Source organism: Sminthopsis crassicaudata, chromosome 4, assembly GCF_048593235.1.
Source record: "Sminthopsis crassicaudata isolate SCR6 chromosome 4, ASM4859323v1, whole genome shotgun sequence".
Classification (NCBI taxonomy): domain Eukaryota; kingdom Metazoa; phylum Chordata; class Mammalia; order Dasyuromorphia; family Dasyuridae; genus Sminthopsis; species Sminthopsis crassicaudata.
In genome coordinates, this window is record NC_133620.1 from 103,419,879 (window position 1) to 103,433,242 (window position 13,364).

Genomic DNA, 13,364 nt, shown 5'->3' on the forward strand with positions numbered 1-13,364 from the left:
GATAGGTAGGGCCAGTCCTGCCACCTATAAAAAGAAAAGGATAGGAGGGAGGAAAGACAACAATAAAGACATAGAAAGTCAATCAGGAACCAAAAATAAAATAAAATTGAATTTAAAAAGCATTAGCAAACAGGGACACACTGGCTGTTGTTGCTTGGAGACCCTGTGATATGAGGTCTTGTTCACATCCTGTGCACTGGTTCTGCCTGGGTATTACCAGACAGCATTAGAAAGGCACCAATCCCTTTCCTACCTTCCCACTCCCCCTCAGCTCACAACCTTCCAAATCTTTTTATTTATCCATTCAACAAGAACTTAATACTTGCTATGTCCAAGGCACTGGGGCCAGTGAGATCTATCCTTGCGCCTGCCATCAGGAGCCCAGGTTTGAATCATAACATTTAGAGTAGGAAGAGGTGCACTCAACTCACTCAAAGCCATAGATAGAAAGTCTATATCAGCAGCAAGATTTGAACCCAGATCTGTTGAACCCAAAGGCAATCCAGCTACCTCTCAGGGTTGTTGTATCAAATGAGATAATATTTATAAAGTGCTTAGAAGTGCCTAGCATATAGTAGGCACTCTATAAGAATGAGCGATTATTATCATCACCTCACCATCACCATCATTCTACCCCACAGCGTAGGGATAGGAGGTCTAGATGTCCCCTCTCAGATTCTAATAAACAGTCATATCAGTGGATTTTTTTCCCATCTTCTTTCTCCTTTACTAGATTGTAAACATTTGCTGTCTATGTCAATATGAGCAGGTCATTTTATCTCTCTGAGCCTCTGTTTCCTCATATGTAAAATGGGGATGAAAATTTTTACTTTACTATTCTGACTGAATTGTTCCAGAGAAATGCTTAGTCAGCCTCTCGGGGCTCTAAAAATATAAGTTGTTATTGTTATTAAGGATGATGATAAAGCCCTAGGTACAGCCCTTGTATCTTCTTTGTATTTCCCCATAACTCTCATTCAATATCTGTTAAAGGAAGCAGTGTGATACCAAGAGAAGAACATTTGACTCTCGAGTCAGAAGTTATTTATTCATTTTTTTTTCAGTTGTGTCCAGTTCTCCACGACTCCTTTGGGGTTTTCTTGGCAAAGATATTGGAGTGGTTAGCCATCTCCTTCTCCTGCTCATTTTAAAGATGAGGAAACTGAGGCAGATAGGGTTAAGTGATTTGCATAGGTTAACACAACTAATAGGGCTGGATTTGAATTCAGAACTTTCTGACTCCAGGGCCCCGAACTCTATTCCACCACCTAGCTATGGGTCTGGGTTCAATCTCACTTCTGGTATTTACCTTCTACCTCTGTGGGAACTCAAGCTAGTTGCTGACCCTCTCTGGGCTATAGTCTCCTCATGAAGTAGGTTGGACTCAATGGTCTCTGAGGTCCCTTATATAGCTCTAAATGTATAATGCTGAGTTGCATTAATGTGTGAGCATAGCACCTCCAGGCCTAACCATAGCTCGCCAATATTCATGATTAATTATTTCACTGTGTTGAGCTGAGTGTTCGATTTAGGTCCAGAGTGCATTTTCAGACATAGAGGCCAGGGCCCTTTGGAAGAGGGTCTGGGGAATTTCTTTCACTTAAGCTTTGGCCTCCAATCTAAATTTGCTGGAGGTGGGAGGACTGGGGGCTTCTGGCAAATATGCTGACTGCCTGTGGGGCTTTGTTCACTGTTAGCTTCTGGCCTCTGGGAGCAGGGGGCAGTGGTGACCCGTTGAGTGGACAGTCTGAACTGCACAGGAGAGGAAGCAGAAAGGTGGCTACTTACTAAGCAGAGCCATAATCAGCATCCTTATTCCTAGATAAGCTTCACAAAATCAAATAGCAAAGTAGCCCAAAAAACCAACTTCCCATCAGCTTTTGAAAACAAATTCCATCTCCATCTCCATAGAGAGGGAGAACAGAGACCTCAGGATTCAGCCTTGGCTCGAGTAAACTTAAAGGGTTGAAGTTTGCCTTGTATGACAACGAGGTGGTATAGTGGGTAGAGTGCCAGGTCTGAGGTCAGGAAGACCTGAATTTAAATCTGGCCTTGGATACTTATTAGCTGTGTGATCCTGGGCAAGGCACTTAACCCTGCCTATCATGGTTTCTTTAACTATTAAAAGATAATATTAACACTTACCTCTCAGGTTGTTGTGAGATTCAAATAAGATAATTGTAAAGTCCTTAGCACAGTGTCTGACATAGCTATTATGTGGCAACTTGTCCTTTTAACTAATTGTTCTTGCTAGCTAGATGCTAACTTATGCTGCTATAGATGTGCTCTCAGAATCCTTTAAATTTCAACACCCTTGGCCAAAGACTTAATTGCTTCACCCTAATTATAATTCCACAGCCAAGCCTTTGGCTGGATGCCTACTCATCATCTATTGGACACCAGCGTTTGATGGCCTGGGATTACAAATAGCCATGCCCCTGACTAAGTAGGAAGTCAGTACTTTGGGCTATAAAATGATCCTTAATAAAACTGTATATACTGTGGAACTATAAGCTTGTTTAACTCATTTCTGAAGATCTGTTTAATAGAGCACTAGGTTTAGAACCAGGAAAACTTAAGTTCAGATCCAGCTTCCAACACTTGAGCCTGAGTAAGTCACTTAAGCTGTCTGCCTCAGTTTCCTCAACTATATAATGGAGGTGATCATAATAAATACCTTAACTCCCGGAGTTGTGGGAATTAAATGAGATAACACCTGTAAAATACTTCATACTTAGCCTGGTACTTAGTAGGTGCTTAATGAATACTTATTTCTTTCCTTCCTATAAAATGGGCAGGGAATAGCCTGATGATATTTTACAGATGTTCCTATTTTCAAGGGCAGAGCCTCCAAGTGATAGCATACAAAATCAAGACTTGGGAATTGAGTCTTAAACTTATATAGGGATAGAGACAGTGGGGAGAGGAGCCTCAGAAATCAGGGCAGCTCCCATATATTAGATCTCCTTAAACTCTTAGCCGATCAATAAGCTTTTATTAAACATTTACCATGTACTTAGCACCCAATTAGCCATAGAGATTTAAAAAAAAAAAATAAAAAGACCCAGCAGGAGCTTATATTAATGACATCCAGAATTACAAAGAAGTTGAAAATTTGGGGGAATTTTTATCATTTGGTTATCTCCAGGGTTGAAGGTCAGGTGTAAAGTATTTATGGAAGATCATGTATATCTAAAGGGTCCTTAGAAGAAATCTGGCTATTTTATAGATGAAAAAACAAAGAGTCAGAGAGGTACATTTATGAAGTACCTACTATGTGCTTCCAAATACAGTGAGGTCATTTTTTTTCAGAATGCATTTTTGCAGTGCTTACAGTGGTCTTCCCCCCACAAAAACAAGAGTTTAGAAGCTGCTGGAAGGGGGCAGGGCAGACAAGTGGGATGACTTGACTAAAGTCTTCATGTGAGTAAATGGGAGAATTGGTATTCAAAGTCAGGGGCTTTGCCTCCAACTTTGGATGTGTTGTTCCTCCCACCATCATCCTAGAATAATTTTCTCCACCATCTTCTTTCAGAATGTCTGCAAACCTGTGGAAGAGGAGAAGCCTCAACCCCCCACACTTAAGGAAATCAAACAGAAAATTGACAACTACAATAGCAAGGAGAAAAACTGTCTGGGCATGAAGCTGGTAAGTTGAGAGGCCCTGATTGATCCTTATCACTCTGATCCTCATCTGTAAAAGAATGGGCTGGACCAGATGATCTCTAAGGTCTTGAATTGGTTGCTTAAGTAGTAGTTGAACATTGACTACAGGCTGTGCACTCTGGGGCATTGCACACTTTTGGGGACGGGCTGGTGAGTCCTGCCCTTCTGCTGCTAATGGAGCTGTAATGGACCTTGATGGTGTTCAGAGAGGAGGAAGAGATGGAGGAACAGCGTAGCCTAGTGACCAAGTTATAGAATCACAGGCTCCAGAGCGCTCATTTGGTCCAGTTCCATCATTTTTCAGATGAGGAAACTGAGGTCCTGAGAGATGATGAGCTGACTTAGGTGATTAGCAGAGCTAAAGCCCTCCAAAGCCTATGCTCTTTGCCCTATATGTATCATGTTGCCCCTCACAGCCTGGTACTTCATTTACCTGAGTCGAATCTCTTTTTGGGCCCCAGATCTTGGGAGAGGGATGTAGAAGGAAATTCCAGGTGACTGACCTTGATTGTGAGACCTGAGGCCCATGGAGCCTGCTTTACAGTTCAGAAGCTGCTTCTCATTAGTGCAGGTTTTTTTGAAGGCAGCATGGCATTTGTCTGAGGACCTAGAGAGACCTGGTGGCCTGTGGTTGGCATTTGAGGAGGGAGAGCAATTGCCATCAATCAGTCTACAAACACTTACTGCATGTTAGGCACTGTACTTGATGCTGGGGATATAAAAAATACCAAAAATCTGATACAGCCCTTTCCTTGAAGTGCTTACATTTTAAGGGGGAGGGGAAATATTAGTACATATATTAGCACATAAAAATAAACATTAATTTTACAATATGGGGGAGAAGCATTGGCAATTGAGAGAGGGAGGATTAGGAAAAACCTCACATAAGTGATTGTATTTGTGCTGAGCTTTAAAAAAACACTTAGGAATCGAAAGGGATATTTTCCACTGAAACATTGCCCTCTGGTTTGAGAATCTGACCTGGCTTATTAGGAAAGAGTCAGCCCATACCCTCTCCTTCAAAACTAAAAGAGGCAAGGGGAAGACCAGAGAGAGTGCCTGGTTCAGAAAGAGGGGTCATTTCTCAATATTTATACCCTTCCCAGATAGTCTGGCAGGCCCTGGGAACCCCACCAACCTCACCCACAGCTCTCAGGTGTGCCCTACTATAGAAGGCACCTGCCCCGGGGAAGTATGGTCACTGAGGAATACTGATCCAAATGTATCAACTTCTCTCCTTTCTCCACCTTTTTTTTTTGCTTTTGTGGGGCAGAGTGACGACGGCACCTATACAGGATTCATTAAAGTGCATCTGAAGCTCCGGAGGCCGGTAACGGTACCGGCTGGGATCCGGCCCCGCTCCATCTATGACGCCGTCAGAGAGGTGAACCTGGCAGCCACCACGGACAAGAGGACATCCTTCTACTTGCCCTTGGACGCCATCAAGCAGCTGCATATTAGCAGCACCACTACGGTCAGTGAAGTCATCCAGGGGCTACTCAAGAAGTTCATGGTGGTGGACAATCCTCAGAAGTTTGCTCTGTTTAAGCGGACGCACAAGGACGGACAAGGTAGGAGGAGGGACGTTCCCTGACATGCTTTGCAAATTAAACCTTGGAATCAGAAAGCCCTGAATTTGAATTCCACTCAAAACTACTAGCTATGTGCTCCTGGAAGAGTCACTTCATAACTGAGGATCAATTTCTTGATATCACCTTCCTTCTAAAGTTGTGAAGCTCACTATAAACCTTCACTTGTTTTGTAAATATAAACTCCATGTAGTAATTTTCTGGTATGAAAATAGGTTGAATGTTTTTCTTTTTTGTTCTAAAATTTTTCTAACATCTCTTGTCTAATCTTAGACCCAGACTGAGAGGAATCTTAAATGCTTACCAGACCAACATTGCAAGGTTTCATCCATATACTCTCAGGCTCTCAAATGTTCTGTGGGCAAATTAGCTTGCCTTAAAATATTCAAATCTTTGGTAAAGTCAACACCCAATTAAACCAAATATCATGAGCAGGAGGCACATGGATTTTTTTTCCCCCCCTGAGGCTGGGGTTAAGTGACTTGCCCAGGGTCACACAGCCAGGAAGTGTTAAGTGTCTGAGACCACATTTGAACTCTGGTTCTCCTGACTTCAGGGCTGGTTCTCTATCCTCTGTACCACTAGCTGCCCTGGCACATGGACTCTTATTCTGGATTACTCTCCGCTAGTGCCCTCCAACTCCTATCTTTCTCTGGACCCAAATTTTCTAATCTATATAATGGATTTGGACCTTCCCTGTCTCTGAATAAGATATAGAGGTCAGGAATGTATATTCTAAACTATAGACATCCATAAAGTCATATTGGTCTATAGTCTCTCATCATTAGAAGCAGCATGGAATAGTACTAGAGTGACAAATTTAAGGGCAGCCAGATGGCGCAGTGGATACAGCACCAGCCCTGAATTCAGGAGGACCCGAGTTCAAATCTGATCTCAGACACTTAACACTTCCTGGCTGTGTAACCTTGGGCAAGTCACTTAACCCCAATTGCCTAAAAAAAAAAAAAAAAGAGTGACAAATTTGGCAGTGAGGAAGATTTGAATTCCATCTCTGACATTTATTAATGTCACTTTCTTAGCCTCTTAATATTATACACTGTGAACTATTATGACATGTAGAGGTGGAAGAAGTTCCCATGACAACACAAATCTTAGAATCAGGAGAGACCTTAGAGTTTATCTAGTTCAAGCTTCTAATTTTACAGATGAGGAAATTGAGGCACAGAGGCATTAAATTACTTATTCATGTCCTCCAACTCCAGACCTGCTGTTCTTTCCATTGCATGGAATGTTTTTCTACATGTTATATTTTTAATATTTTATTTTTTACTCAATTATATGTAAAAACAATTTTTAACATATATTTTTTAAAATTTTGAGTGCCAAACGTCTCTTTCTCTCCATGAAATAGTAAGCAATTTGATACAGATTATATGTCATTATTGAGGAATATCTTGGGTCTTAACACTGCTGAAAAGTTTATAGCCTTAGTCTTATGGGCCCATGCCCAGTTTTAGTTCCCTGGGTCTCTAACAAAGTTGGCAGCACAGTATGAAGAGTGCACTGAGATGGGAGTTAAAACCTTGGATCTCAAGCTGGCTCTGTCACAGATTGACTATGTGACTTAAAGGAAATCACTTTTATCTCTGTGAGCCTCAAATTCCTTCTCTGAAAAATGAGATTGAAGTAGATCATCCCTTAATAATGTGGGATGGTCCTCCATCATTACCCTCAGCAGCTAAACACCCTTTGAAGGACCCCTGCTTTTCAAAACTCTCTGAAATGAGGGAGCCTCCATCCACTCTCTTCTTGCTTTTTAGTGCTGTTCCAGAAGCTCTCCATCACTGACTGTCCCCTGTACCTTCGCCTCCTGGCCGGCCCTGACACAGATATCCTTAGTTTTGTGCTGAAAGAGAACGAGACAGGAGAGGTAGAGGTAGGTCAGACATTATCACTATGTATCTTGTCTTTGAAGTCTACTGGGTTGGTTGTGGGTAAGCTGGATTGTCTCACCTGTTTGATCCCATTGAAAGAAATACATTTTTTTCCCAATAACTTTTGATGATTTTTTTTTCATAATGTCCACATTTAGTTACAAGACCCCATATGGGATCATGACTCACAGTTTAAGAAGATATTTAGAGTATTATTTTGATGATTTATTAAAGGATTTTTTGATTGCTTTTGTTCCAAAGTGGCGGGGTGGGGAGATGGACAAGGGGAAAATAATTTGAGCATTGTTGTTTTCAGACTAGAATAGAAACAGGAAGGGAATGGGCTTCAAGACACCAGGCAATCTGAATCCAATGGCTAAATCTATTGTGACCCTTCCCCTCTCCACAGTGGGATGCCTTCTCCATCCCCGAGCTCCAGAACTTCTTAACCATCCTGGAAAAGGAAGAACAGGACAAAATCCAACAAGTACAGAGGAAGTATGACAAGTTCAAGCAAAGAATGGAAGAACTCTTGAGAGATGCCCAGGGCAAACCTGGCTAACCCGCCTATCCTTCCTCCCTCATCCTGGAACAGCTCCACAGGAGAATGGATTTGCATTCTTATTTTGCAACAGACACCTTTCTCAGGACCCATCTGGCTGGACATTCTTGTGCTCACCCCTCGATTTGTTCCAGATGGGGCAGTAACTTCTCCGATGTTTTTGTCATGGGACGTTTCCTCTCGCCCCTTCCAATGTCACCCACCCCTTGACCCCCAGAGACACTGCTGTGAAAGCAGTACTGGTATTCTAAGAGAATCTTTCTCTTGCTCTATCAAACTACAGGCCTTTCAGAAACCCAACAGCTGCCTTGATGCATCATCAATCCAGGACCCATCATTCTGGTTGGCAAAGGCAGATATGGGAAAAACAAAGGAAAATGACTCTAAAGAGGTGCATATTCGTTCCTGGACTTCTGTTGTTCTCTTCCCTCCCTTCTCCTATTGAACAGCTTTATTTATTGAGTCCCATAATAAAAGAGCTGAATGTTCATTTGTGGAGACTTAGCAGGCTCACAGGAATTAATAGGGAGGAGGAGGAGGAGGAGTGTATTAGCTAGTACTAACCCTCCCCCAGTTACAGATGCCTATAATTCAGGCTCAAAGATGCCTCCTAAAGTCACTGGCCCTTGCTAAGAACCCCTGAGTGGCTCAGGTTGGGGGTTTCCATTGCAGTTGTGTGAGCCCCTCTAACACATGATACTGAGGGTGATGTCTTAGGTGCGTATGTGTTTGTGAGTGGGTGTGCCCTCATCCACATCTGTCAAAAATTTTTTCTCAATGTGAATTTGATGCTATTTGTTCTGTCCTCTAGATGTTTCTCCCAAAGTGAAACTGGCCTTTTCCCTGCCCAAGGGTTCTCATTTTAAGCTTTTGTTCCTAAGAAAGGAGACTGAGGTGATTGTGAGGTACACAGAGACCAAAATGTATTTCAGAAAACCATTTGGCAAGTAACCTCCAATTTCCTACTCTGGGTGTAGGGAAGAGACTCTCTCGTGCCTGAGATGCCCTGACTCAGATATCCTAGGGCTGCTACAACTGCTCCCTCCTGTCTTCTGCCTCGGGCCCTAGTCCCATGGGATTCCAGTGTTGTGGCCAGAAGAGCTGCCTTTCTCAGAGAGGGAGGGAATCACAAATTCTACCCTTCCATTCTGAAGACTGGGCACTATGCCTGGAGTGACTCCAGAATGAAAGGGGAGCCCCAGGGGCCCTTGTCTCCCCTTTGACCTCAGTGCCTTTCTGTCTTTAAAGGGAGTGTGGGAATAAGTTTAAGGTTCCAAATTGCTGCTTGTCTGCTGCCCTGATGATAGTAGATGGCTGCCGGTAGAACAGGGTGAGGAAGAGGGCCCCTTCCCAGCCCACCAAAGGGAGAACAGACTTTGCTTCCCAGTTGCTGGTTTGTACTGCTTCAGAACAGGAAGGGCTGGCTTTTAGAATCAGGAAAACCTGGCTGGGTTCAAGTCCCTGCTTTGAGAGAATGGCTTTGTGACATGGGGTAAGTCATTTAGTATGTAAGCTTCAGAGCAGATGCTGATCCTCTTTGGTAGAAGTTCCCTCTACCAATGGAATCACAGACTTAGGGGCAAGAAAACAACAACAAAAACACACTTCAGGGCAAGGACAGAAGGATTTTAATTTTTAACTGAGGGCTGAACTCTAGGCCCAGACCTTGAGCAACTCTTTTCTTCCTTGTCCTCAATTTCTCAGTCCCCAAATCCCCATTACTTCACAGGTAAGTTCATGTCTTAGCTTCTCCAAGGCCTCAAAGAAAGGTCTGTCTTCCTCTTCATCTCAGCCACTAAACATATGTCTTCATTATCACCTCTGAAGACAGATGTGTATGATACATAAATACATTATATATAATATATATACATGTATTTCTATGTATACCTACATGCAGTCTTTATAGCTGTAAAAACAATAGCAACCTATACAAATATCCCTTCTCCCTGCACCCCACATCTCACACTGCATCCCCCACTTAAAAAAAAACCCATCAGCAACAACCCTCCTCTCCCTCTGATTTAAGTTAAGGGGAAAAATTGGTTTCCCCAATCCTGCATGTCTACAACCTTGGTATAAGGCATGGCTCTTGCTGCAACTGCATGAATGCTGCTGAAAACCTCCTTCCAATGGGAAAGGCAACTTTATTTTTAAGGGGAATAAAGAAAACTATTACATAGATATATAGATATATATATATATAGAGAGAGAGAGAGAGAAGAGAGAGATACAAATATAGTACATAGCTATAGAGAGAGTGTGGCACTTATGAAATGAAAAGTATGGAATAGTTTAAATTCTAAAGAAAGCACAGCTAGATCTTGGACCTAGGCTGAGGTCTAAAATGCTTTAAAAAAAAAAAAAAGTATGAAAAAAAATTCCTTTTCTCTGAGGTGGATGTGACTGCTGGCGTGCCTTCCTAAGGGTTGTGTTGCTTAGTGTGTGTGTGTATATATCTGTATGTGCATTGTATGAATTTTTTAAAAAAATGTCCAAGTTGTAAAAATATATATAGATATATAAAAATAAAAAGCTTGTTGCAAAAGTGATGCATTTGGTACTCTTGTTTCCTCTGGCTCTTCTAGCTTGCCCTAAAGTCATCCCCTTTCTCTGGGTGGGGAAGTAGAATCAAAACATTCATTTTAAAATTCCTTTGGGACAAAATATTGACCAAATAGTTTGAAGACTTTAGTTGAGTAAATTTAATTTAAGAGTGGTGTGATCACCTGTTCCCCACCTTCATCATCTCCCCATGGTGAACCAGTTCAACTCTATATTGTCCTTTTCACTCAATACTTCTGGTCCTTATTCTACAGAAGATCTTACCACCAAGCCTGAGCCTATGATTACTTCTACTACCTTTCCTCTTATTCTTGGGCTACTGAACAGAGCTAGTGGAAAAAACAAAGCTTTGCTGATGAGGTCAACCATAAATGTATGACAATCTCAATGCAGCAAAGCAATAGTTTAAAATCTCCCTCTTCAATTCACAATCTTATAAACTTCTTCATCCCTTCTCAAACCTCCATAGATCCCTACTCCTACCCTTTTAGATGAGAATCTTACCTCATATTTTGCTAAGAAAAAAAAAAAAAAAACTTGAGGCCATTTGCAGATGCCTTCCACTTTCTCTCTCTCTCTGTACCTGTTTCACCTGAAGTAGCCATTCTCCCTGGCAAGGTCACCTGCTCTGCATGCACAAGTGACTCCACCACATCCTAGCTTCTCTACCAACTCTCCTTTTCACTCCCACCTCCATCTTTAGTCTCTGCCTAATTACTAGCTGCTTCTCTGATGTCTACAAACTGCCAATGTCTTTAACATCCACAAAAGACTCTCATGTCTGTCTGCCAAAAGGTTTCATCCTATTAACTCCTCCCTTTGGTAGCTAAATTTGAAAAGACCACTGACAATTGATGTCTTTCCTTCGTTTCCTCTCACTTCATTGTTTAAAGTCTGGCTGCAGACATAATCATTCCACAAACTGCTCTATCCCATTACCAGTAATCTCTTAATAGCCAAATCTGATAGTTTTCCTCCTCAATTTTCATCCTTCTTGATCTTTCTGCTACCTTTGACCCTGTCAATTACTCTTTCCCTCAATGCTCTTTTCTTTCCAGGTTTTCATAGCATTGCTATTGGTTCTCTTATTCTTCTCGGTTGCCTTTGCTCGATCTACATCCAGGACACTCTCTCAAAAAATGGGTGTCCCCTTTCTTCCCCAATACTATGTCACTTAGTGATCTCACCAGTTCTCATGGATTCAACAATCATCTTTACACAAATGATTGCCAGATGTATTTGTCCAGCCCTAGCCTCTCTGCCTATATATAGTATATCATGTTCAACTCCCTAATAATCTCAAACTCCACATGTTCTTCAACCCAGTAACATTGATCTTCTTTCTATTCCTTTCATATAACTCCCCATCTTTAAAGTCTGAATATTTTCGTGAGCTGAAACATTCTCTTCTAGCTGACTGCTGGTTCTTCTGGCTTCCCTTCAAGTCTCAACTAAGTACCACTGCATGCAAGAAGGTTTTCTAAGTCCTTTCCTCTGGAATTACCTCCCATTTATCCTGAACTTATCTTTATTTCTATTATTTATTTATTTATTTTTTTGTATTGAGTTGTTCATATGCTTTCTTCCCCAATGCACTGTGAATTCCTGGAAAGCAACAACTATTTTTTATCTTTCTTTACCTATCCCCAATGCTTACTTAGCACAGTGCCTGGCACACAGTAGGTGCTTAATAAACATTTGTTGATTTGACTCCACCAAGCAAAATGAAAAAAATAAAACTGCTTAAGATATATAGCAGGAGATGATTTTCAATTACATAAGAGTAAGGATGATTTCAAAGAGCTAAATATGATTAAATATTAGGTCAGGAAAGGTGAAAAGATCTTTAAAAACTGATAGAGCAACCACTGTCTTAAAAGACTTTCTTGGAGGGGGCTGGACATAGTAAGGACCTATCCTTGCTGCCTTAGAGCTTCACTTAAACAATGAGTCTTTTACAAGTTTAGTCACAAAGATACTTTCATTAGAATGTATTATGCCCTATTGAGTGCTAATTACATAAAATAACACGCCTATATCATTTTCAAGTCTAAAACCTTTAATTTGGGGAGTGATGAACCGAAAGCTACAACCATCTTCTACTGCTCAAGTTTTAAATTCTCCATGGCCCATGAGTGATATTATAAATATCCAAATGGTCCTTGGCAGAAAAAAGTTCCCTAGCCCTGTCCTAGAGGATTATTGAACAACAGAGGTAGGGAGATGATGTTAGGTAGAAAAGTAGTAGCGGAAATCCTGCCTCTGACTCCGTACTACTTGTGACCAAAGGTAAGTCACTTGACCTGAGTCTCAGTTTCCCCATCTGCATAATGCCACTTGAAGCACTTACCTCATGGGGTATTATATGAGAGACTGAAATGAGACGTGCATGAAATCTCTTGGCAAAACTTAAAGCATTATATAATTGGCAGAGATCTCCTGATCTTCAGCCTAAATTCAATTCAACAGGGCAAGGTGCTCAAAGTTAGGGGTTCATATCCCAGAGGTGAACTGAATTAACACATCATCATACCACAGGCCCTGAAAGTGACTCAGCAACATCCTCCTGGGGAGGGTCAGTACATTACCCCTATTGTATAGGGAGGGATCCATTTTCAACAAGCTTCAGATATCCCAAGTTTGGTTATAGGTTGGACTCAATAACTGTGGGGGGAAGGTTCTTTCCATCTCAAGTCTTGTGCTAATTGTGCTTAATGTCATCTTCCTGTTCTTTGAGTAATAAAGAACTACCATGAAGTCTGTGTAGAAAATTCACGAGTGAAAGGAGGTGCTGGGAAGCCACCCTGCTTTTGAAATTCAGAGCAGGGCCTCTCTTCAAGCTCCCAAGTGAATAGGTAGGTGTTTTTCTAGGATAAGATAGCGGATGATCCAGAGGCATCGACATATCTGTAACTTCCATCACACAACTGGAAAACCCAAGAGAATCTCTCCCAAGTTTGACTGAGGTTTGATGTCAGGAAAGAGCTCCTGCCAATCAGAGCTGTCCCAACATGGGATGGACTGCTGAAGATGCAGATCTTCAAAGGAAGGTCTTCCTTACGCATAGGCTGGATTCAATGGCCTCAG

General features: G+C 41.7%; 1 protein-coding gene across 2 annotated transcripts in view; it reads left to right on the forward strand.

Annotated features, from left to right (window-relative positions):
• The window catches only part of RASSF5 (Ras association domain family member 5), a 109,539-nt gene extending 99,279 nt beyond the window's left edge, over positions 1 to 10,260 (forward strand). For both annotated transcript variants that reach the window (XM_074309000.1, XM_074309001.1), the window contains 4 exons: positions 3,536 to 3,649; positions 4,940 to 5,237; positions 7,037 to 7,152; positions 7,560 to 10,260. In XM_074309000.1, the coding sequence (XP_074165101.1) occupies positions 3,536 to 3,649; positions 4,940 to 5,237; positions 7,037 to 7,152; positions 7,560 to 7,712 (681 nt within the window). In that variant the 3' untranslated portion in view covers positions 7,713 to 10,260. The remainder of the gene's footprint in view (positions 1 to 3,535; positions 3,650 to 4,939; positions 5,238 to 7,036; positions 7,153 to 7,559) is intronic.
• The last annotated feature ends 3,104 nt before the right edge of the window (positions 10,261 to 13,364 follow it).